Source organism: Physeter macrocephalus, chromosome 8, assembly GCF_002837175.3.
Source record: "Physeter macrocephalus isolate SW-GA chromosome 8, ASM283717v5, whole genome shotgun sequence".
NCBI classification, from domain to species: Eukaryota; Metazoa; Chordata; class Mammalia; order Artiodactyla; family Physeteridae; genus Physeter; species Physeter macrocephalus.
The window spans coordinates 54,705,137-54,730,014 of NC_041221.1; the positions used below are offsets into that span (position 1 = coordinate 54,705,137).

The following is a 24,878-nucleotide window of genomic DNA, read 5'->3' on the forward strand; positions in this document are numbered from 1 at the left end:
ACGGGAGAGGCCACAACAGTGAGAGGCCCGTGTACCGCAAAAAAAAATAAAATAAAATAAAATAGATACAGATCAAGAAGGCTTCTTTAAGACTACTTGGCATTAAATTTATTAGTACACTGAAAACTAAAATGCTTCTGTTAATCTTCACATTAGAGACTAGAATGATCACTTCCAAGTAGTAATTTAAGTAATGTATCATAACAGTGCTAATAAGAAAAAATGTAATATATTCGATATTTAAACTTTGAACAGGCATGACTAGTACATATTTCTAGAAAACAGTGCTATTTAGAAGAGGGGGAAAAAGCAATTTTTAAAGTTGAATCTCCTGGAGGCACTTTGAGCCTCAAGATTTGATGAGTATTTCCTCAAGACCTGTAGGCCTTCTTTACACATTTAAAGGAGACACATAAAATGTGTACTAGGATTGTGTGTTTGTGTGTGTGTATGTGTGTCCATGTGTTTAGTATCTGTTAGTTCATTAGGATGGCAAGGCGGGGGCAAGAGAAAAAGACTGAGGAAGGAAAAAGAAAAGGGAAGGTAAGAAAAGGGATAAGGGAAGGAAATGTATACGATATATCTATCCTTCACTAGGTTAAATTTGGCAAATGGAGGAAAGAAGGTTAAAAGAGAATGTACGTGATCAAAATAATCAAAAGATGATAATAGTTTCTGCCTCTGCAGAGACCAAAGTGCATAAATACAAGGATTTATTATATTTACCCAGTAGGAATATTTATAAAACCACAGGAAGGAAATGAGTCTGAGTGCAGAGGGACTGTAGGGAGGGATTAAGGAGGGGACCATCTTAAATCATGGCAGTGATGAATCAGGCCATTCTGCTATTGATGGGACTTTGGGCATAGAATTCGTATTTTGTCATAGCAGCTAGCTGGATTTCACAATTTTTAGGAAAAAGTAAACAATTTCTCTTGTGTGCTGGGAAATTAATGTGAAGCAAAGCCCAAGATAGTTAATACGGCAACAGACTGCATTTCCCAAATACCAGCAGGGACACTGACATTCACTTATCTATCAGAGAATATGGGTTTTTCATGACGATAATTACCCAACTTGAACAACTAGTCTCTATTATGAGATTGAGACCTTTAAAGTTTTGGTTTAATGATGGTAAGAGTAAAATACTTTGAGTTTATTTTTTCCTATGGGGGAGAACTGTGGATTACATTCTGGGCCTTGTCCTTACTTGATGAAATCAAAAGCAGGCAACCTTTGTGCATCTCCAAATTATTTTAAAATTTTATGGGTTCCTAAAATCCCAAGTCCTGGAGCCACTGATACAGAACACCAAAGCATATTCTCACAGTCTAGGAGTGCAGTAACTCAGACACCTAGAGGAGTATTATAAAAGGTCTGAGTTTGGAGGGCTAAATAAATAAATAAATTCAAGAGACTGCTACAAGAGAGGTACAGATAACCTGGCAGCCTGGACTTTCAAACTAAAACCTGTGTTTTAAACTGGGGGAGGGAGCACTGGGAAGACACTGTGAAGCTCCATTTTCAAGGTCACCACTTATGATTCAACAGAAAGCACATGATGCCTTTTTTTTCAGCTGTATTTTTAGTATTGTAATAATAATTTTAAAATTTGAGGATTTATTTGTTTATTTTTTACCACAACAATTATTTTATGAACACAACAGGATTTTTGATGATGGCATGAGATCCGAGACCTTTACATAATGGTAAAGATTTATTTCAGCACAAAAACTAGATATTTTCTTCCCAACAAATTTGAGGATTTAGAATTCTAAGAATATAATGCTAAAGTTATTACTCAACAAATTATTAGTACTGACCTTTGAAATTAAATGTGCCCCTTTGTTCCTTTTTCTCCTCAAAGAAACAAGAATAACTTCCCATTTGTTCGCTATTAACGATGGTGAACCTAAAGATAATTTAAGTTATTAATACAGGCTTAGTTCTCAAAAAACTCTCCTTAATGAAAATGAAAGACTCAGCCGTTAATCAAAATTTAAAGATGAAAAAATTCTGTAAATGTGCAAATTAGAATATTAGCATAACATTCAAGTGACAGCAAAGGAAAGAACGCTCAGTCAGGAAAATATTTAGAATTTAATTTCATCTAGCCATACAGGTTAACATTTTGTTTACTCACATGTATTGGGTATACAGGATGCTTCCTGTTGCATTGATGAGATAATTATTCTCAAGTAGTTTATCACCTTTTTTCCAAGTCACATTTACTGAATTCAAATCTCCAGATGTCATGAATTGGCATGTGAGTTCTATATTAGAAGGTCTTTCTAAAGTGATATTTTTTTCGACTGGCATATTGGAATGTTCTATTAAACACAAAAGAAAACAAACAAACAAAAAGATGTTGTAAAAGTTACATTTAGGGGAAATCCAAGATATAAAAAAGTTTAAATAATCAACAATAGGGCTATATCAGCAGTTTCCTAATGTAACAACAGTGCAATATCAACAGTTTCCTAATGTAATATTCCTTTGAAGAATTATTCCTCTGTAACATATTTAGTTCCCTTTATTATTTTCTTTCATAGGCACAGCTGAAGAAAAGTTTTGTTACAACAGTAATGGAATCACAAAAGCCTGGGCTTCCCTGGTGGCGCAGTGGTTGAGAGTCCGCCTGCTGATGCAGGGGACACGGGTTCGTACCCCGGTCCGGGAAGATCCCACATGCCGCGGAGCGGCTGGGCCCGTGAGCCATGGCCGCTGAGCCTGCGCGTCCGGAGCCTGTGCTCCGCCACGGGAGAGGCCACAACAGTGAGAGGCCCGCGTACCGCAAAAAACAAAAAACAAAACAAAAAAAAAACAAAAGCCTAACACTGTGATCTTAATCTGCTTAAACTCACTAGCTGACAAGTATATAAGGGGAAGAGTACTGTTTAAAGAAGTTCCATGTGCGCTGACAGTGTAGAAACAGTACAACCGTAGAAACAAACAGAAAATAGTAAGGAGAGAAAGGAGTGACTGTTTCAGCTCCTTTCAGTAATCATGTTATTGGTAGTTACTACAAGAAAGTTTTGTGTGTAATGTGGGTTTGTGTGATATACTAATTCCATCATTCCTAGTCTTCTTACTCCTTAAGAATTTGTAGGGATGGGATAAAGATAGTCGTGAGACAGAAGAATTTAAATAGACATCTTGCAGTTCTGAATTTTCACTGCATTTGAAATATCAGTACAAAGCCATTAGGTGATATATCTATATATAAATATGTAGATATAGATATTGATATATATATCCAACTTAGAGCCAGCTTTTTAAAATTTTGAACAGTAGTAAATAAAGAAAAAAATATCAAGTAAGCACACTGCTCTTCCTATACTAAGTATACCACTGGTAACCAAATAAAAAAAGGAAGATAACTTTCTCTTTATAGAATTCCAGCAAATGAAGAAATCGTAGAAATACAGTACAGTGATGCAGGAAACCCTGGTGAATCATGAATCCAGTCATTTTGCATCAACTACTGCAATCATCTCAAAAACAGAATTGTGTGTCTCCTGAGGAACACCCCACTACCTAAGAAGTAATCTTGTCCAAAAAAAAAAAAAAAGTAAAGTGGAAGGGGGCAGAGCATGGGCTCTAGGCACTCAGGCTTCAGTAGTTGTGGCACGTGGGCTCAGTAGTTGTGGCTCACGGGCTCTAGAGCACAGGCTCAGTAGTTGTGGAGTACGGGCTTAGTTGCTCCGCGGCATGTGGGATCTTCCCAGACCAGGGCTAGAACCCGTGTCCCCTGCATTGGCAGGCGGATTCTTAACCACTGTGCCCCAGGAATGTACACCTATGTAATAAAACAATTTTAAAAAGCAAGGAAGTGACTATACAAAAATCACAACAGTGATGGTTACTTTTTGTGTGTGTGTGTGTGTGTGGTACGCGGGCCCCTCACTGCTGTGGCCTCTCGCTTTGCGGAGCACAGGCTCCGGATGCACAGGCTCAGTGGCCATGGCTCACGGGCCTAGCTGCTCTGCGGCATGTGGGATCTTCCCGGACCGGGGCACGAACCCGTGTCCCCTGCATCGGCAGGCGGACTCTCAACCACTGCGCCACCAGGGAAGCCCGATGGATACTTTTAATGGGAAGGAAAGGGCTGTGTTTGGGAGAGGGCACTGCATTATATAAACACATTTCTCCATCTCACGCTCAGTAGCATAGTATTATTAAAAGTAGAATGCAGAGCCAAAATGTAGAAAGAAAAAAAATGGAACTTAAAATAGCATAACATCACTTTTAATTACATTTAAAACTTCACAAAAATGCTTCCTTAAGCACTGACTACGTGCAAAGTTTTGCCAACAGTGAAGTACAACTAGTGTGAAGTGCTTTGTGAGCACATGCTTGAAATAACTGCTTGTGTAATTCCAAAATTGCTGAATTGAATTTTATGCCCAAAAAGGAAAACAAAACAAAACAAAAACCCTAGCTATGGGAAGACCTTAACAAAATTCAATTATACAGGGGAAAAAAATTGAGTCAGTAAAACTGAAGGGATTTATACATTTCAGCACATGTACATGCAGAAATTATACTAGGTACTAGTAATAGGAGAAAATGTTTCAAGATCTGCTGTATTTGGTTCTGAGCTTCTGTTTTCTATAAATTTTCCTCACTTCATCTTTAGCTCTATGATAGCCTTAAAACTTAGTCCTGTCTGTCAAAGAAATTTACTTCGTTAGCCAATTTCTTAAGAGTTTTTTACACACAGTCTCTGTCCTCACCCACGTTCTCATTTCAATACAGCATATTCTAGTATCTTACCGTATTACAGAAAGTGCTTTCTCTTGGGTTAAAAATGGCCTATTTAACCTGATGACCTCTTTTCAGAGCTCATGTTTTGTTTGATGTCTCTGAAATACCAGATGTTGCCAGAGACTACCTACTCCTAGAAATTCCCTTTACTTCGCTCCATTTCATGATCCTAACATTCTGCTAGCCACACCAATTCTTCCACCTACGCCTAAATGTTGGTCTCCCTTGGGACTTTGCTCTCTGGTCTCTTTACTTTTCTGTTTGACACTCCCATGTTGGATTCAACTATTATTTCTAATATCCTTTATTTGTAAAACTCTTGGCTCCATTCAAGACTTCCTTCTTGATCCCCAGGCCCACAGCTCCAGTTGCCTACTGAGCATCTAAACCTAGATATCCCAAAGGTTCTTCAAACTCAAAATATCCGAGGGAGATTCATTAGCCTTCTCTTCTGCTGACCCCTAAGACTAAATCACATCCAGTAGAATTCAGTCGATTCTTAACCTCTGAAATGTCAATCAGATTTGCTCAGTTGTCTCCAACTCTTCTTACTGTAAGGCTTTGATGGGGTTGAGAACATGCTACCCCCAAAATATGGCACCTTGGTATACTAAATGTCTTAAGCTGAAGGAGTTTGTGAAAATAGCAGAAGCAGAAAGGTCACTCTGACATTCCCCCTGCGCTTCTCCCCTGAAACAGGTCATAAAACCTTCATGGGAGAGGTGCCTTCCCTATACCTGGGGGAAAGAAGCATCCTTATCTCCAAAGACAAAGGGACACATAGAAGAATTCTAACAAATAGGATTGGCTAAATTTCCCCCAGTTTATTACACTTATCTCATACTCTCTGATCTATCATATTCTCCCACAACTCTCCACTCTTCATCAAGCCTAGCATAAAAATACTCAGATTTAACTGTTTCTTTGGGTCTTCCTCTCCTTATGAAGGATGCTGTGTCACATAAAACTTTAATTAATTTGTATGCTTTAATCCTGTTAAACTATGTCAGTTTAATTTTCAGACCCAGTTAGGGACCCTAAGCGGGTCAAGGAAAACTTTTTCCTCCCCTACACCTTCATTACCTTTCACCAGGATGAGAAAAATGACTTCCTAACTTCTCTTGGCTACAGTTTCTCCTCCTCTACATTTTTTTTTTAACAACACCAAAGTTGTCCTTCTAAAGTAAAACTCAGATTATTATTCTACTCTGATTAGATACCTTTCATTTTCCAAAAAAAAGTCTACTTTTTTTTTTTTTAATTCGTGGTAGTAACACGAGACCTACCCTCTTATCTGTAGGCACAGTGTTGTACAGTAGATCTCTAGAACTTATTCACCTTGCTTAACTGAAACTTAGACGTTTGACTAATACTTCCCCATTTCCCACCCCTCCCCAACCCCTGGCAACCACCACTCTATTCTTTGCTTCTGTGAATTTGACTGTTTTAGATACTTCATGTCACAATAGCCAAGATGTGGAAACAACCCAAACGTCAGTGGATGAATGGACAAAAACAATGTGGTATATACAAACAATGGAACATCCCTCATCCTTTAAAAAGGAGGAAATGCATTTGGCAATATGCCACAACATGGATGAACCCCAAGGACACCAGGCCCAATGAAATAAGGCAGCCAGAGAAGGAAAACACTGCCCGATTCCACGCATATGGAGGGGTCTGCATTTTTGCAGTCTCTGCTCATAGTAGTTACAGCCATTTTATGGTACTGCATGGCTCCTTTGAAGACTGAACTGGTTTGGTTTATCTCCCTGCCTCGTGTATGAAAGGAAAACTTAGCTTATAAAGAAAGGCCTTAGGAGGTCAAAATGCCTAGGACATGTGGTAGATGGACCATCACTCAACTCTACAAAAGACGCTTTCACATCTGGCAAAACTCTGCTTTAGGAATAAAATCTTTGTAGACGTCTGTGAGTCTCCTCCCTAGGTCTGAGCTGAGCTGATTCCTGCTGGATGCTGCTCAACCCAAGTCTAACTCGTGCAGGGTTCCCCTGCTCAGAACAAGGAGGCCCAGGCCTCGCTCCAGGGCATGGAGCTGTAAGAGGCTCTGGCGGTCAGAGCACCCAGAAAAGGCTGTTTGACTCTTGCATTATTTCTTTGGCACCTCGTGAGGCTGATGACAAACTTTCCTGGGGAGAACTGGCAGGGAGATGTAGCTGCATTATCACCCCTAACAGGAAACAGTATAGAGATATTTACATTCCAGAAGGTGATTCCAGGGCACCGTGCTCTTCTTGGTGATGTGGTTCACTGGAGCCTCCTAAGTTAGAATATGAATTATTCCCCCATTTCACAAGAGAGCAGCCCAATGTCAGGGGCTCTGTGCCTGAGGTTACTTACAGGGCAAAACAAAGTATATTTATATTGGACACCTCAGTTTCCCCATTTATAAAATGGGATAATACATTATTTCATAAGATAGTAGAAAGGATTAAATGAACGATCATAAGAAAAGTATTAGTAATATAGTAATTGCTGAATAATTACACACTTCCTGCCTCTCACCATTTATCTCATTGGGTAGTGTAACAAAAGTTATCATGTATGTTGCTAAAAGTTATACATTGATTATATCATTTAATCTTCACAGCATTTCTATGGGGTAAGTACCATGATTCTCATCACTATTTCATAGATGAGAAAATTGAGGCAAAGAGAGGTCGACTATCTTGCCCAAAATCATGCATCAAGATAATAACAGCAGAGAATCTCAAATTTAGGTGTGACTGAGTCCAGATTCTCACAACCAACTCTCAAAAGATATGAAACGCTCATGACAGTGAAATTATCTTCTTCATCGCTTTCAAACTACTGAACCAAGATTTTAAATGAAAGAAAACATTAAAAGAAGATGAAACAAATTTATAATTTAGCAATGTGATAATAGATAATGTGATCAACTTTTTTTAATTAAAAAATTTTTTCTCTTCCAGTTTAATTAAGATATAATTGACATACAGCACTATATAAGTTTAAGGTGTACAGAATAATGTTGTGATTTACATACCTTATGAAATGATTACCACAGTAAGTTTAGGGACCATCCATCACTTCATATAGATACAAAATAAATGAAAAAGAAAAAATATTTTTTCCTTGATCAACATATTTTAAACATTCATACTTTCAACTAAATGCTTCTATTAAAACCGCAATGTAACCTTTCTTCTTGCCAAGCCATCCTCCAAGCCCTAATTGTTATCTCACTGATTTTATACTTTGCTGGTGCTTCTGCAGCCTGATTTCCTTCCTGTCAGGAAATCACAAGCATCAAAAATACATAGAAAGTTTCATCCCTAATACTAAAATATTTTTTGGTTAGCCAGAAAGCTAATGTGTCCATTTAACACAATGGACAATGTTTCAACTTCCCCCAAACTCGACAACTGCAATGCATTTCTGCTGTTTTGGAGTGTTATAAAAACATCCATGACATCTACATTTCCAAGACCATACCCATTTGCTCGGTTTCTGAACTATACTTTTTAAAAGAATGTTCTTTAAATCATACAGTAATTTACCTCTGTCTAAATACTCTCTTAAAAATTTAAGGGTAAGCTGAGACAAAGAGAGTGGCATGGACATATATACACTACCAAATGTAAAATAGATAGCTAGTGGGAAGCAGCCGCATAGCACAGGGAGATCAGCTCGGTGCTTTGTGACCACCTAGAGGGGTGGGATAGGGAGGGTGGGAGGGAGGGAGATGCAAGAGGGAAGAGATATGGGGATATATGTATATGTATAACTGATTCACTTTGTTATAAAGCAGAAACTAACACACCATTGTAAAGCAATTATACTCCAATAAAGATGTTAAAAAAAAAAGTATATGGACCTTTCTTAACATCAAAAACACAAACAACCTGATTAAAAAATGGGCAGAGGACCTGAACAGACATTTTTCCAAAGAGACACATAGATGGCCAACAAGCATGTGAAAAGATGCTCAACATCACTAATCATCAGGAAAATGCAAATCAAAAGCACAATGAGATACCACCTCACACCTTTCAGAATGGCTATTGCCAAAAAGACAACAAATAGCAAGTACTGGTGAGGATGTGGAGAAAAGGGAACCCTTATGCACTATTGGTGGGAATGTGAATTGGTGCACCCCTTAGAGAAAACACTATAGAAGTTTCTCAAAAAATTATATATAGAATTACCATACGATCCAGCAATTCCACTCCTGGGTATCTATCCAAAGAAAACAAAAACACTAATTCAAAAAGATATATGCACCCTTATGTCCACTGCAGCATTATTTACAGTTGCCAAGATATGGAAGTAACCGAAGTGCCCATTAATAGATGAATGGATAAAGAAGATGTGGTGTATACACACAAACACACACACACAATGGAATATTACTCAGCCATAAAAAAAGAATGAAATCTTGCCATTTGCAACAACATGAATGACCTAGAGGGTATTATGCAGACTGAAATAAGTCAGACAGAGAAAGATAATTACTGTATGATTTCACTTATATGTGGAATCTAAAAAACAAATGAACAAACATAACCAAACAGAAACAGAGTCACAGATACAGAGAACAAACAGGTGGCTGCCAGAGGGGAGGTGGGTATAGGGTTGAGAGAAATAGGTGAGGGAGATTAGGAGGTATAAACTTCTAGTTACAAAATGAATAAGTCACAAATATGAAATGTACAGTGTTGGGAATACAGCCAATAATAATGTAACATATTTGTCTGGTGACAAATGGTATAGACTTAAACTATACTTATAGTGGTGATCATTTTGAAATATATAGCAATATCTACACACTATAATGTGCTCCAGGAACTAACATAGTGTTGTGGAATCAATTATACTTCAAAAATAAACAAACAAACTCATAGAAAAAGAGATCAGATCTGTGGTTACCAGAGGCAGGGGTGAGGGGAAGGGAAACTGGATGGTGGCCAAAAGGTACAAACTTTCAGTTATAAGATAAATAAGTACTAGCGATGTAATGTACAATATGATAAATATGATTAACACCTGCTATATGTTATGTTAATACTGTATTGAACACTGGAAATATGCTAAGACAGTAGATTTCAAGTGCATTCTTCACATACAAAAAATGATAACTGTGAGAAGATGATATGTTAGTTTGCTTGACTGTAGTAATATATATATCCATATAGTCATGTTGTACATCTTAATTATATACAATGTTTATTAAAAATTATATATATATGGAAAAATTTAACTATAATAGATACCCTAAGTCAAGTGAGATCTAAATCATCACAGGTGACAATAGAGTATCATAAAAATACTAATTCTCCCCCAAATTAATCTACAGATTCAGTGAAAAATCAGTCAAAATCCAAAAAGTATTTTTTATGGAACTTGATTACAAACAAAAAACCCACATGAAAGAGTAAAAGTCCAGGAAATAGGAAAAGTTATTTTTTAAAAAAAGAACAAAAGTATAAAGTATAATGTTTCAAAAATTAATATTCATTTGTTAGTGCTGCTAGAAAACACTTAGAAAATTAATGGAAAAAATAAGCAGAATTTTTCAGAAGCAAGTTGGAAACTATTAGTGGATCAGGAAATCAATTTAGTAGTTACCACCAGATTTGTTTTTTAATGGGTTGTAAGAAAAGAGAAATTATCAAAGTGTAGCACATCTATTAGGTGTGGGTGTTGCTTGACGAGTGGGTGCATGCATGGTAGTGCATCAGTTTACAAGGTAAGGTGTTTCTTACTTTGTGTAGCACTATAAAAAGTTTGACAAACATTGAAACGTAGAGAGACAGAATAGCATATGGGAATTTGGAATATGATTAGTGTGCTATTTCACAGCCATAGGAAAAAGAACTGTTCAGTAAAGGATGTTGGGACATTAGCTATCTATATAAAATAGTAATAAAGTTAGTGCTCTATCGCACACAATACGTAAAACCATATTTTAAATGGTTTAAAAACTGAAGGTTAAAAACTCCTATTAAGAACTCCTATGAAAATATTAGGAGAAAAGTGTAAATGAAATTTCTACACAATAAAAAACACCATGTGTAAAATTTTAAAGACAAGAAAGAACATTTGCAACTTTTATAAAAAGTACAGATTAGTACTCAAAATGTATAGCTTCTCATTTACATAAATTGAAGAATTTATAAGCCCATTAGGAAAATGAATAAAGGGTATTAACAGATAAACATACACAGATATAAGTATGCCTAACTCCAGGGTGCAAATTAAAACAATAATAGTACAGTTTTTCACACTCAGAAAAGTGAAGAGTTTAATCCTATCAAGGTTGGTCAGGATCTAGAGAAAATTATACTCAAATATGCAGATAGGGGGAAGGAGTAAATTGTCAGGCTACGTTGGAGGGCAGTTTGCAAGTATGTATTAAAATTAAAATGTGCATAGTTTCTAACTCAGCAATTCTACTTGTGGCAATTATCCTAGAGGAACACACACAACCATGCCCAGAAAGAGATATGCAGAAGTGTTCATTGCTCATGGTTTACAATAGAAAAAAATTTAAACAAACTCAGATCTAGTGGGTAGAGGCCAAGGATGCTGCTAAACATCCTACAATGCCCTGAACATGCTCCCCCCAACTCCAGCAACAAAGAGTATCCAACCCAAAATGTCAATATTTATGCTAATGAGAAACCCTAGTGTAAAACAAAAGTTGCTAACAGCCACTACCAATTGTGTTACTATGGGCACGATTCTACCTTCTCTTTCACTCTCTGTGTATATTAGGATTCACATTTTTTTTCCTCTGTACATCTACAGTCTACATAAGATTTGATAACTGGTGGTCTGTTTCTGAGAAACATCCTAAACATGTGCGCCTCATTGGAGTCATTCTGGGATCTTCCCTGCAACAAAGTGTCTGAGCAGCCAAATGTAAGGGACTCTCGCTCCTTTTCTTTTTTCAATCTGATTGACCAGGCGCTTGAACCAGGAATCTGAATGGTCCTAACACAACTTCTTGTCTAGCTGGTCTAAGCAACATGGCTGCCTTTCCTGACCTTGACTAATCTTCCCAAATTTTACTCCATGCCTTAATATACATATCTGTAGTTGCAATGCCTGCTTTGTCTACCTCCCTGTCTCACGAGGTCCTTGCCAGGCCAGCTGCTCACATCTCAAAATGATAAATGTGCCAGTGGGAAGAGCCTATGCCAACATCACCAGGGTAGTCAAGAAAACTGCCAGCTGATGCTTTGATTTTAACCTCTTGGGTTAAACTATAACACACTAATGGAGGCACCAAACACTATAATATGCACAGAGAAAGAAAAAAAAAAATAAAGAAATACTCTAATTGCTATAATACAATGACTTCTGAATATTGACATTGGGAAACCTAGCACAGTCATGTTAAAATTGTCCATTATTAAAAGATTAATTTTTGAAACACAGTGACATCAGACAACTGGAAAAAAAAAAAACACTTCATGCTTAGTGAAGTCAATTATACTTTTACAAAGATATCCATTATCTCAGCAAATGCAATTTCCAAGACAAACCTATTTAGCAAATGGCAATCAAAATACCTTTGTTTTCATTGTTTTTGAAACTTCTTTCCATAGTCTCATAGGGAATCTAAGTTTCCTTAAAATACTTATAATTGTATTAATAACACTGCTGAAAGAAATGAGTAACTGGGCATTAAGAAAGGCTGCATAGTATGATGGTTAATAGCGTGGCGCCTGGTGCCAGACAGTCTGGGTTCAAAATCAAACTCCCAACTTACCACCTGTGACCATGGTCAGTTCACTTGATCTCTTTGTGCCTCTTTTTCCTCATCTGCAAATTGCAAATAGTAATAGTACCCATTGCTTAGGGTTCTTATGAGGTTTAAACTAAGTTATATGTAGAAATACATACAGGGTACATAGTCAATACCGTATGTCTGTTAAGTAAATGATTAGCAGTATTTTAAAAACATAAAACAAGTAAACAATTAGGCTTTCATGAAAGCCTAATTTTAGGTCATGTTTTTCACTCTCCAAGGCACAGGACCTGTTTCCCAGTCTCAAGCATCTTTGAGTAAATGTGCTATGAACTGGGCCAAAAGTTGTCATGCTGGTCCAAAATCTGCAACTGATGTACTACATTTGCATCTCTGTACAAAAAAATTTTTATCCCAGCAGAGATTAACTTCTAAAATGGCCAGAGGGAAAGAGAAAATAAATAACAACACAGAACTGTTAAGCGCAATTCAAATAAACAATGATATGACAAAATATGAAAACATTCTATTTATGAAGTAGATTAAAAACCCTGGTGGTAACAATAAGAAGAAAGCCTATGGTTCCTAATAAGCATAAGTACGTCTTCAGATTTAAATTCTATATTTCAATAAAGGCAGTTCCTAAGACCAAACTTCTTGATAAGAAGGCAAACAGAACAACAAGGGTCACAGTTCAGAGATCCTGTGTTTCGAAATTAATGTCAAATCTTTTCTTTTGTCAAATAAAAACAAACCTAGACTTAAATAAGGAGAGACTTTATTCCAAAAGTCTATTGCAATAGGGAAAAATGCTCCAAGCTTTGGATCTACAGGTATCTCACTGTCAAATAGAAAAAGACTTTTATAGGGAGGGGTAAGCAGGCTAGCAGGAACTTTTGAGAAGAAATGAGGCAACCGGTGGGTAGAAGCAGACAGCACAATTGGGCTGTGGTCATGCATTTACTGCTTGCTCAGACTTGGGGCATGCCAAGTTCAGGGGTCTGGGAGGAAGAGAAAAGCCTGACTAAAGTTTGATCAGGCCAAAGCTGAAGGTGAGTGAAGGACAATGGTGAACACCTGCTCTCATGAATACTGTAGGAATACTGGTACCAGAATAAAAGAGTGGTTAGGAGTGAAACCCTCCAAACGGGTTAAGTAAATAACCAACCTGACATCAACTAAAAAGTCCAATTTTTGCTCTCCCTTTGGGCACCTGACCCTTTTTTTCCCGGGCTCCAGCTACACAGGATAAGTGAGGGGTGTGCTGCTGCCAGCATTACCAGGCCAATCAAAGGATTTTCAAACTTATGTTTTCACATAAATCTCTCTTAAAGAAACATTCCATCCTAACAAAGGAAACCAAGGACTAGAACGTGCAAAAAGTAAAAGAAGTAGCAGCAACACAGGAGTGTTGTAATTACTTTTTACAATTAGGAATAAGCTCCAAATACTAGGATGGGGACATCTGGGAACAAACAGGGGTTGCACAAAGTCATAAAAATGTTCTCCTACCAGAAAACTCACTGCAAATATTCTACTGGTATCAGATTGGGGGGAGGGGCACACCTTTAATTCATATTAAACAGAAATAGAGAAACCGTTCTTAAACTAGAGGACAGTTAAAGCCTGGACATATAATTGGATGAAACTTATTAGTGACTTAATAAATAGGATTAAAATTCTAATTATACTTTTAATATTGTTGCTAAAACAGATCACTACTCTTGCTCATTTAAAGAACTCTGAGATTACTTTTAAAATACTGGAATCCAAAACTGTGAAAAGAGAAAGCAGACTTGAGTTTTATGTCAGGATTCTTCGCTTGATTTTCCATAGGAGTCATAGATGACATCTTTAATTTTTTTGCCTAAAGGCCTTCCAGCAGATACATGAATTCTCCTCTCAGTGAACAGTGATTTGAATGGATGTACCAGCAAGGTGTGATGAAAACCGAACAGCATCTGCACATCAAAATGAGCCCTCGTCTCATCCCAGGCGCCCTCCTTCTAGAGAGCATTTAACCCCCATGCCTGGAAAGGCTGCCTCCTCCCTCACACAGGGCACGCCGGCCTGGTCGCACGGGACCCCGTCACACTGTGTTATGACTGTATAAGGTACTGGTGTGTCTATCCCACCAGACTGGCAGCAGGCTTTAGTACTTCATAATTCATACAGTAGCTTACATAAAAATGAAAAATTATCTGGCATTATATTATTTGAAACACAATACACTTACCAGTCAGTGATATGTTATGACTCTCCAAGGAAAGGTTAGAGTATTTTGCCATCATTTCTTCCCGGACAGGTAGACTTGTGAAAGGTGCAGCTGTAAGAATAAGAACATGTGATTACATATTATTATCAAGGTTAAGTGACTGTCTAAAAGCTAGTTCACAACAGCTAAAATGGTATATTGTATACTATTAATGAAAAATAATGTTTTCAGGAAGCTCTGATTCACTAGGTCTTACACACTCCACAGACATTCAGAAACACACTGAGCTATTAAATATAACAAAATTTCCAATTTTTCTATGTTCTTACTGAAAAATCCCTATTGATTACATCAAATGGCTTTTAAAAAAACCTTTCCTTATCCTAAAATTTGTAGTTTCTTTATAAAACATAAATGAAGATGTGGAGAAATTAGATAAGAGTGCCAGGGGAAAAAAAGGACATAGAAAGGCAGAGAGAAGATGAGAGCACAAAAAGGGACAGAGAGACCAAAATAAAGGGCATAAAAAAGGAATAAGAGAGTGCACTGGGCGCTAGAGGACAGAGAACATAAATGGATGGACAGGGAGAGTCTGTGCTGCTCTGTTTTCCAGCTACGGTGACAGTCCAGTATGTCCTCTACCAAACCAACTTTCCGTTTTTCTCTGTCACTTACCTCTTCTTTCAAAAATCTTCATCGAAGAAACAAGGTTTCCATTTCCACCTGTCCCACTCTCCTCAAAGATTCTTTTTTTTTTTTTTTTAACACTAGCTACTGTTTCTTTGACTTTAGGACACAGACCTTACCTCCCACGAAAACTACCCCAACTTTACCAAACAAGTCAGAGGAGAAAGGCTCATTATTGTAAACTTGGCTGCATTCTTAAGACCCTTCATTCACTTTAAATTAAACCTGGGCCTTTTTTACACCACATTTTTAACACTCTGCTCAGAAAGTTACTCCTAGTGCAAGATTAGATTTCTAGTTCTTTACTTTTCTTATATGTATGAAAAATGTTATCAAAGCAAGTGATCACTTTTGTTGCTTCAGCTTACAGACAGCTTTTCAATATTGCCTAATAAAAAAATCTACCTCGCAGAACATAGCTCTCCAATTAGCCATGTTCCAGAGCTTTGATCACTTCTAGTACAGTCTTGGAAGGTGGGATGCACTTTCCCATAAAATAATCCTTTAACAAATAACATACCTAAATCCTACTACCCTCTGACAGTGATTATTTAGGAAAATATGCCCTGAGTTTCTCACTAGGCTGTCAGGAATACAAAACTTCTCCTCCACCCACACCCAATATTCATTCATTCCTATTCTCTCTCTCTGTCACTCTCTCTCAAGCACACACACACATTGCCAAAAAGTCACCTATCAATATGAAAATTCTTTTTTTCTATTATTGGGCATAGCTCACAGGTTGCATTAAAGAGAAAATATCGCAGGAAGATCAAGGCAGATGTCCCTTGTCCTGTCCCTTCTGGACAGGAAGCCAGGAGGGAACAGCATCTGGGAACAGCAGATGGGAAAAAAAGAACTGTTCTACTCTATCATCTGTTCTGTGACGCTTGCAAACATAAGCTTTGATATCTTTGCTTCCTTTGCTCGGGAGACCCTTTTTCTTGGCCTAGCCTATTGCAGAGCAGAATGCCATCATCAAGATCTTCACCACACTCTTTATCCCTGAAACAAGCTCATAACCCTTTTGAGATGGTCTGTCATTTATTATTATTATTATCATTATCATTATTCTTATTCACAGTATCAGCAACAGTAAGGATGACATAAGCTGAAAAACTGCTGTCATTCTGATTCTTATTTCACTTAAATAAGTGAACATATACAGCATACATGCTTGATGCCAATAAGGAATATGAAGCTGAGTAAACTTGGTTCCTGGAGGGCTACATCGATCATAAAAATGTTGGTTTAGGCCCACAATTTGTGATTGAGAGTCATTAAAATTTCAGAGTAGCACCCATTTATAGTATTGACTGTAACTAGCCTATGTGGTGTATACAAGTCAGTATGTGAGCTACAGAGTATGAAGTGTAATCTACATCTTTGAAGGACTCTGGAGGTAGAATAGAGCTGGAGATAATGCCAAGGAGATGAGCTCTGAGGCTGGGGTTATCTTCCCATTTTGCATCAACAGGATGTGGATGGATGGGTGCCCCTAGGACCTACATTAGAACAAGGAGAGAAAGGGGTCTAGGCTTGGCTTGGGCAAAATATAAGCTTATGAAAGTTGAAGGAATAGGAGGAAAAGGAAAAACCAAGCTTCAAGAGTAGGAAAATTTGGATAGTTCCAGAATATACTAACTGTTGTGACCACTTCCAATTGCCAACACATATATTAAAAATATAAACAGACATCTACAATCCAGCCACCACCTGTATCCTAACTTCCTATTGCCTTTAAAGCTTTCATGATCAAGCTCCAGACTCCACTGAAGAAGCCCCAAGTGCAAAAGGGCATGTATAACTGTTGTGATTTTTGTCTTGGGAAAAGTTCCTTTAAGAGTCTTGAGTACAAGAGCAGGGCAGTCTGCAGAAGGTGTTAGAATATTAAAGTGAGAAGTTCATTGTTTAGCCAAGATATTTTTTAATCAAAAAAGTGAGAATGTAAACCTTATTGCTTTCAGTAGGAGGACAGCTGGCAGGAGGCTGATGCAGCTGATGTTAGTGTTTAAAGGAAATTGGCAGGAGATTCAGGCAGATGTGGTTTGAATACTTCCCTGGAAGGATTAGACTGAGTCACAAAAAGAAGTACAGAATGGAGAGTCAGGGATTTGTATCCTGGTCCAAGTTCTGCCACTGCCTTTTTACTTGGGGTTTCATTTCTTAGAGAAGTGAGGATCAGAAAAGCTGGATAATATTGAGTGATGGTGCCAAGATCATAACACGCATTCCTTAAGTTATCATACTCACTCCTCTATTAATCACTGCTGGAAATTTTCCACTCGGCATTCTTTTACAGGTAGTGGCCAAAATGCCAACGTAAAAGAGTAGCTTTTAGTAGCTGTGACAGAGATTAAAAGATTTTTCTCCCTCTACTTGGGCGATGGGGCATGAGGGTGTTGCATCAAAGAACTGTGTAACATTCTAATTTTCACCTATATTGTTTCATGGGAAATCGCAAAATGATCTCCATTTAGATATCTTTAACGCATTACATTTTAAAACAGACATTCCTAGAAGGGTTTATAATTTATGCTATTAACATTTTAAATGAAATAAACATGCTATAATTTCTATTTAATATTAAGGTAACATTTTCACTACTTTAAATGGGGCCCTATTTAATTGAAGTAAATTGGGAAGAAAACAAATGATAAACACTAAAAAACTGCATTGGGTTTTAAGATTTGCTTTTATTTAAGTCAGAAAATCAGTTCAACTATACTTCTATTTAAGAATAAGCATTTTCTCTAACATCCCCCCTGCAAATCTCTTATATTTTAAAATCTTGGAAGGGTCTGGAAATCATTTAAAGAAAGGTGTAAGAAACAGCTATTAGGATAAATACCATTCCCTGTCTTTCTCTCTCTCATCCACATAATGTATTGATTGCTATCAACATGTATAATTAAAATTATTTTAATAAGTCTTAGTTTTAGCGTTCTGATAAATAGCAATATAAACGTGCAACCCAATAACAGAAACACAACCTAGGAATGGATAACATATACTATTTATAAAAGAGTTTTCAAACTCAGAATATATTTCCCCGTGGAAGCAACACTATCAATATACATAACCATGAGATCCCACACCAAATTGTAAAAGCCATTTAAGCCATGATATAGCTGAACTATAGCGTTGAAGTATCTAATTACCAATACTGCTTGTAAACAATACATTTAGCGTTCTACCACTGGGCTCTAGGAATCTAGGATCCCTTTCCCCTGTCCCTAGCGGCAGTAGTAAAAGAAGAGAAGGGGAATACGGCTACCTTGATTCCTAGACACTATACCCCAGAGACAGCCTGTCAAGAAAAGAGGAGGAAAGACGTTTTGGCAAGAAAATAAATTCCTGATGGGAACATTTATAAGTCAGACTTTCTAAGTCAGGGACAGGTAACAGTCTAGATAGGGAACTCATATTTTTTTATATACATGGGAACTATTGGACAAGAAGGTCATTTTTAGGTTAAAAAAAATTAAAGAACAATTAAAAAGCCTAATGACAAAAGCAATATGTACTTTTACACAGCCTTGTAAAACTATTTTTAAAACTTGGTCACATAGAAATGCAAATAAATTGACCTTTTCTTTAAAATACGATTTTTGCAATAAAATATATTTTGAAGGGCAGTGTGGAAACTGTTTCAAACTACCTCCACCTGGGTCATTAAGATATTTTAACAGTGAAACTTACGCCAAATAAAACTAGGATTTCTGCTCTTTCTAGAGACTGTGGGTTTTTTAAATGTTTCACCCACTAGGTTATTCTTTGATAGGACTTAGATTCTGTTTAATGGTTCTGATTCTGTTTAATGGTTCTCAACTAGAGGTGATTCTCTTCTTCCCCGCACCCTGCCCAGGGGATATTTAACAATGTCTGGAGACATTCAGGTTATCACAACTTGGAGGTTACTACTTGTACCTGGTAGGTTATATTAGTTTCGTAGTGTTGCCATACCAAATTGCCACAAGTACGGTGACTTAAAACAACAGAAGTTTATTCTCTCAGAGTTCTAGAGGCTAGAAGCCTGAAATCAAGGTGCAGGGCCTTGCTCCCTCTAAAGGTGCTAAGTAAGAATTGTTCCTGCCTCTTCCTAGCTTCTGGTGGTTGCCAGCAATCCTTGGCATTCCCTGGTTTGTAGATGCATCACTCCAATCTCTGGCTCCATTTTTACACATCCATCTTCCCTCTGTGTGTCTGTGTCTCTAGATCCAAATCTCCCTCTCACTTCTTTCATAAAGACACAGTCATTGGGTTAAGGGTCTATCCTAATGTAACAAGACCTCATGTAACATAACCTCATTTTACCTTGATTACATCTGCAAAGACCCTACTCTCAAGTAAGGTCACTTTCACAGATACCAAGGGTCAGGACTTGAACATCTTTTGGGGGGTGACACAACTCACCCACTACAAAGGTAGAGGCCAGTGAGACTGCTAAGCATTCTACAGGACAGCCCCCCATAGCAGATAATTATCCAGCCCAAAATGTCAATAATGCCAAAGTTGAGAAATCCTGATTTCAAAACAGGTACATCTTCAACCCTCATTCCTCAAAGTGATGATTTTTAAAAATCTTCAAATGGCCCTATAGCCCTGAGGTCCTGTTTTACATTGTTTAGGTGCAGATATTTTGAAGCATGAACATTTGCAGCCCTTCCTATTTTGAGGACCTTTTCCAAAGAGGCACCAAGTGCTGGATGGAGTTTTAAAATGCAAACTAGGAAACCAGTTACAGCTGTTAGCTAGCTCCAGGCTCTTGGCTACATCACAGAAGCACTCTGGGCTTCAAGATCAATCAGATGAGACATATAAATTCCCTTTCAGGATCTCAGAACTATATAATTATAAGGCAATAGTAAAAAAATTCTATCTTGAGAGTAGGGATACATTAGTAATGATATGACCACAAAAACTTTAAAAATACCAGAAAAATATTATTTTCAATTAAAAGAGAAACACCATTTTTAAAGATAACATCTATTATTTCTATACTAACAGTATACTATTTGAGATATTTTGTTGTGCATGAATAGTGACTATGTTTTATTAGGAGTAGAGAGTTTATTTTTAGTAAACCATTGTGAGGTTTTTTTTCCTTCTGTGTCAATGTGTGAGTCCTAAGTTGTTTATTTCTGAGGTTCACCTAATATTGTGAAATATGTGAGGCCAGCTATACAAAAGTAACTTGAAAAGATTACAATCTAGGACAGACAGCCTCCACACTTATAATCTGTCTCTGTTTGAGGGCAAATACTCCTTTGGAAAATCGTACCTAATTACATAAACTGACGACTATTTCTCAGCTATCCTTGTGTTTTGTCTGTTAATTCAAGCTTTCTCAGAGTTGAAATTCTTTTTGCTTTTCAAGCAATCTCAAACTAACAGAAACGTTTTATGTACAGAGTAAAGAATGTTTACCCTGAACCACTGGGGAACAAGTTGGTCACCTGATGACCCATTCGACCTCGGAAACATTACAACATTATTTCCTACAAAGGACATAGCCCACTTCACCCCAATACTGCTGTTAAAATCAGGAAATTAGCATTTATGCACTATCATCTCATCCCACATCTTATCTAAGTTTCAACAAAAGTCTTTATAATGTACTTTTTTAGTCAAAGGTTTCAGCTCAGGATCACATGAGCTGCCGTGAGCCATGTCCCTCTATTCTCTTCACTCTAAACAGCTTTAGTCTCTCCTGACTTTTATGACCTTGATGCTTATGAAAGTTCCAGGATAGTTAAGTTGTAATACGATTAGATTCAGAGTAGACATCTTTGGCAGGAAAATCACAGAGGAGATGTTGTGTTCTTCTCACTGCATCCTATCAGATGACACACAATTTTATTTCTTTCTTTACTAATTTACACTCTGATCATTTGATTAAAGTGGTGTCTGCCAGGCTTCTCCACTTAAAAGGTATTCTTTCTCCCTTTTCATTAGTGCCAATTTTGTGGGAAGTTACTTTGAAACTGTACAATATTTTGTGCCTCATCAAACTTTCAATTGACTCATTTAATTAATTAAGTTCAGTATGTACTCATGAATACCTATATAATTCAATGGACATTATTCAGTGCATATGGATACTAGTCCATTAGTATTATTATTTACTTTCATGCTCTATTTGTCCAGTCGTACCCCCTTCACTTTGGCTTCTGTATCCTTTTGACATCACCCATTATTCTTTGAACACTTCACTGCTTTCTGGCATAAGATGTTCCAGGCTTATCCTATCCTTTCCCCACTCCAGTCCTGATATCAGCCATTTCTATAAAAAGTCCAAGTTATTATTAGTTAAAAAAAAAATGTATTTAGAATCAAGATTTGGGTGCTAAGTATGTTCATCACTGCTCCATCGCAGTGGGCAGACCTAAGAATACATGTGTACATATTCATACACACACACATAACGTATATGTAATGGGTATAATATACATACATATCTAGAGTTGGCCCTTGAACAATGAGGGTTTGAACTTCAAGGGTCCACTTATATGCATATTTTTTTCAAGAGTAAATACTACATTACTACATGGTCCATGGTTGGTTCAATCCTCAGATGCACTGATACAGAAGGCTGACTACAAATTATACATAGATTAACCTTTGTGTTCAGGGATCACCTGTAAATATATATGACACATATATGCATTATATATATATTTACACATACACATGTATATTTATGCATCTATTTATATATATATAGACCTAAGACATGGATAGAGATAGATATTTAAAGTCATGAATTCACACTAATGCTGCCAATTGCAGTCCAACACCACAAGGTTCATTTTAGTTTTCCCCGTTTATTTCCTTCTTCTCTAGAGAAAAACCTAGATTCTATTATCCTCACCAGCTTTACTTACTTGATCAATCCCCCCATATATAACTAATCTCCCATTGGCCCCAAAGAGATGTCTTCCTCACCCACTTAGGCTCCAGCATCCTGCACTGTCTGCTCCTGCATGCTTTACCTCCATCCTGTGATCAGGATCAGACTTGCATGCCGTAGCTGCGTAGAAGCCCTTGTCACTCAGCTCAGCTCTGAGGCCTCTTGCCAGACCACCCTTCTTCAGGATCGCCCACCTCATGTGCTTCGGCTCTATCACTCTACATGGGGCTGCTCTCCCACCTGGATGCCATCCTGACTGGGCTCAGCTTCTAATTCCCTGATCTGAAACCATTTGGGTCCCTTCAACAGGGGAGACGCTTCCGCATTTCCCCACCTAATGACTACAGGACTCATTCCCAGAAGAAAGGGAAGGAGATGGGGATGAGAGGTGGGGATAAAAGACCCAGGATGAGGAAGAGCCAGATGAACTAATTCTTAACAAATGTGTATATAATGTAATTTCAAATGTGATGGTAATTTAGGGTCAAAATTTTGATGCCTCAGATACAACCCTATTAAAGACAGGCTTATATCCAATCCGTTCCTTTAAAGTTTAAATGCCATGAAAGGTAAAAACTGCTAAAGTTTTCTGCTTAGATACAGACTAACAATGTAAGGCATATATAGGTGCTCGAATATTTGTTCCAACAAATATTTACTACCGGGCAGTTGCTCTGTGTGTCTCTAGAAAGGAAGGGGGCATTGATCAAGGAAGCATATAAGCAACATCCTTTAGAAGTTAAAAATGATCATTTCAAATGACTCCCCTGCAAACAGTTTTCAAAAGATAAGCATGACCCTTTCCTTCGATTTGTTCCCCCATAAAAGTAATAATAATGATTTTTAAATATTCCCATTTATGTAATATTTCTCCTTCATAAAGATATTTTACATTTCTTATTTAATTAAAACAGCCTAAAAGAGTTAAGGTGAGTCCTTGTGCCAACTTTATTCCAGGACTCAAACTGAGTCAGCAAGCCCAACAGCCCAAATCTAGCATCTGTATCCACACACTCTGCTCTCTGTCAGTGATTCCAAACTTTCATAAACATACCCACTCATCTCAGAGAGACAACTGAGTTTAAGAACACAGTATTTGGAATCGGACTGAACAATGCTAAATGTCCTGCTCTACTGCTTAATTATTTGTACTTAGGCAACTATTTAGCCTCTCTAAATTCCAATTTCCTCATCTGAAAGTCAGCGATAATAAAAACTAACCCATAGAGCTATAAACTATATGGTGCAATGCCTGGCACACAGTTGTTAAATAGTAAATATGATACATTTATGATAAAAAATGTTAAACATTTTTATTTTTAAAATATGGCCCCAAATCTTAGGTTTATAGAACACCTACTTCCAAGCAGTTCAAAAGCACCTAGGTAAAAAATAGCCAGTAAACTTCACAGTGGTCTTTAGCAAGGAGGAAACTGAACCTCACCGAGATCGATATAGTATCTATAAAGTGAGATGAGGCTGCCTCACAATTTTTAATTCTGCCTTGAAATGAAATGTTAACTTCACGCCTTTTATATGTCACATTCTTCCATAATTTTAGCTTAAGTGGAGCTTAAAGGACAGGACTTGTGTTACATACACACACAGACATCTGCCATACATATATACATCATTCTATTTATTTAAAACTGTATTTGTTAATTTATTCCACCTTCATTTGTTTTCTACTTTTCTTTTTGGAAGTCTGCTCTGTCAATTTAAACCTGACTCCCTGATACCAATGGAATACCTATCCAACAGTGCACTCTCTAGGCCGTATCATTTCAAAGCAGTGGTTTTCAACCTGCTTAGGATCATATGATTAAAATCACATGGGAGCTTTTAAAACTCCTCACGTGTAGGCTGAATCCGAGGCCAACTGAATCAGAATTTTTGAGGGCAGGATCCACGTATCAGCATTTTTAATGCTCACTGGTAATTCCAACATACAGCCAAGTCGAGAACCAAAGTTCTAGGACACACCTAGAATGCGTTGGTCCTCAGAAGTGCAGTACTCTCAGGTGAATGATAGGTGAATCAGGGATAGCCCAGGGTTTAGAAAAAGTCCTTGACCATTCTTTATAAGTGGTGTGAATGAAAAAGAGAAAGGTGGCTGCAAAGAGGGGTGAGGAAATTTAGAAACTGAGGCAACCCAAAATGTTTTGTCCAAGTTGTTAACAGCTAGGCCTGTTAAAGGACATTTATTAAAAAATGAGTAATCTTGGGCTTCCCTGGTGGCACAGTGGTTGAGAGTCCGCCTACCGATACAGGGGACACGGGTTCGTGCCCCGATCCGGGAAGATCCCACATGCCGCGGAGCGGCTAGGCCCGTGAGCCATGGCCGCTGAGCCTGCGCGTCCGGAGCCTGTGCTCCGCAACGGGAGAGGCCACAACAGTGAGAGGCCCGCGTACCGAAAAAAAAAAAAAAAATAGAGTAATCTTATTATTTATCTTTACGTTTTGTCCAAGTTGTTAACAGCTAGGCCTGTTAAAGGACATTTATTAAAAAATGAGTAATCTTGGGCTTCCCTGGTGGCACAGTGGTTGAGAGTCCGCCT

The 24,878-nt window shown here is 37.6% G+C and overlaps 1 protein-coding gene across 1 annotated transcript in view; it reads right to left on the reverse strand.

The window, feature by feature from the left end:
- The window catches only part of EMB (embigin), a 47,116-nt gene that overhangs the window by 20,705 nt on the left and 1,533 nt on the right, over nucleotides 1-24,878 (reverse strand). Inside the window, exons 2-4 of the mRNA XM_024125420.1 lie at nucleotides 14,742-14,831; nucleotides 2,144-2,330; nucleotides 1,824-1,912 (exon numbers count right to left, since the gene is read on the reverse strand). Coding sequence (XP_023981188.1) covers nucleotides 1,824-1,912; nucleotides 2,144-2,330; nucleotides 14,742-14,831 — 366 coding nt within the window. The remainder of the gene's footprint in view (nucleotides 1-1,823; nucleotides 1,913-2,143; nucleotides 2,331-14,741; nucleotides 14,832-24,878) is intronic.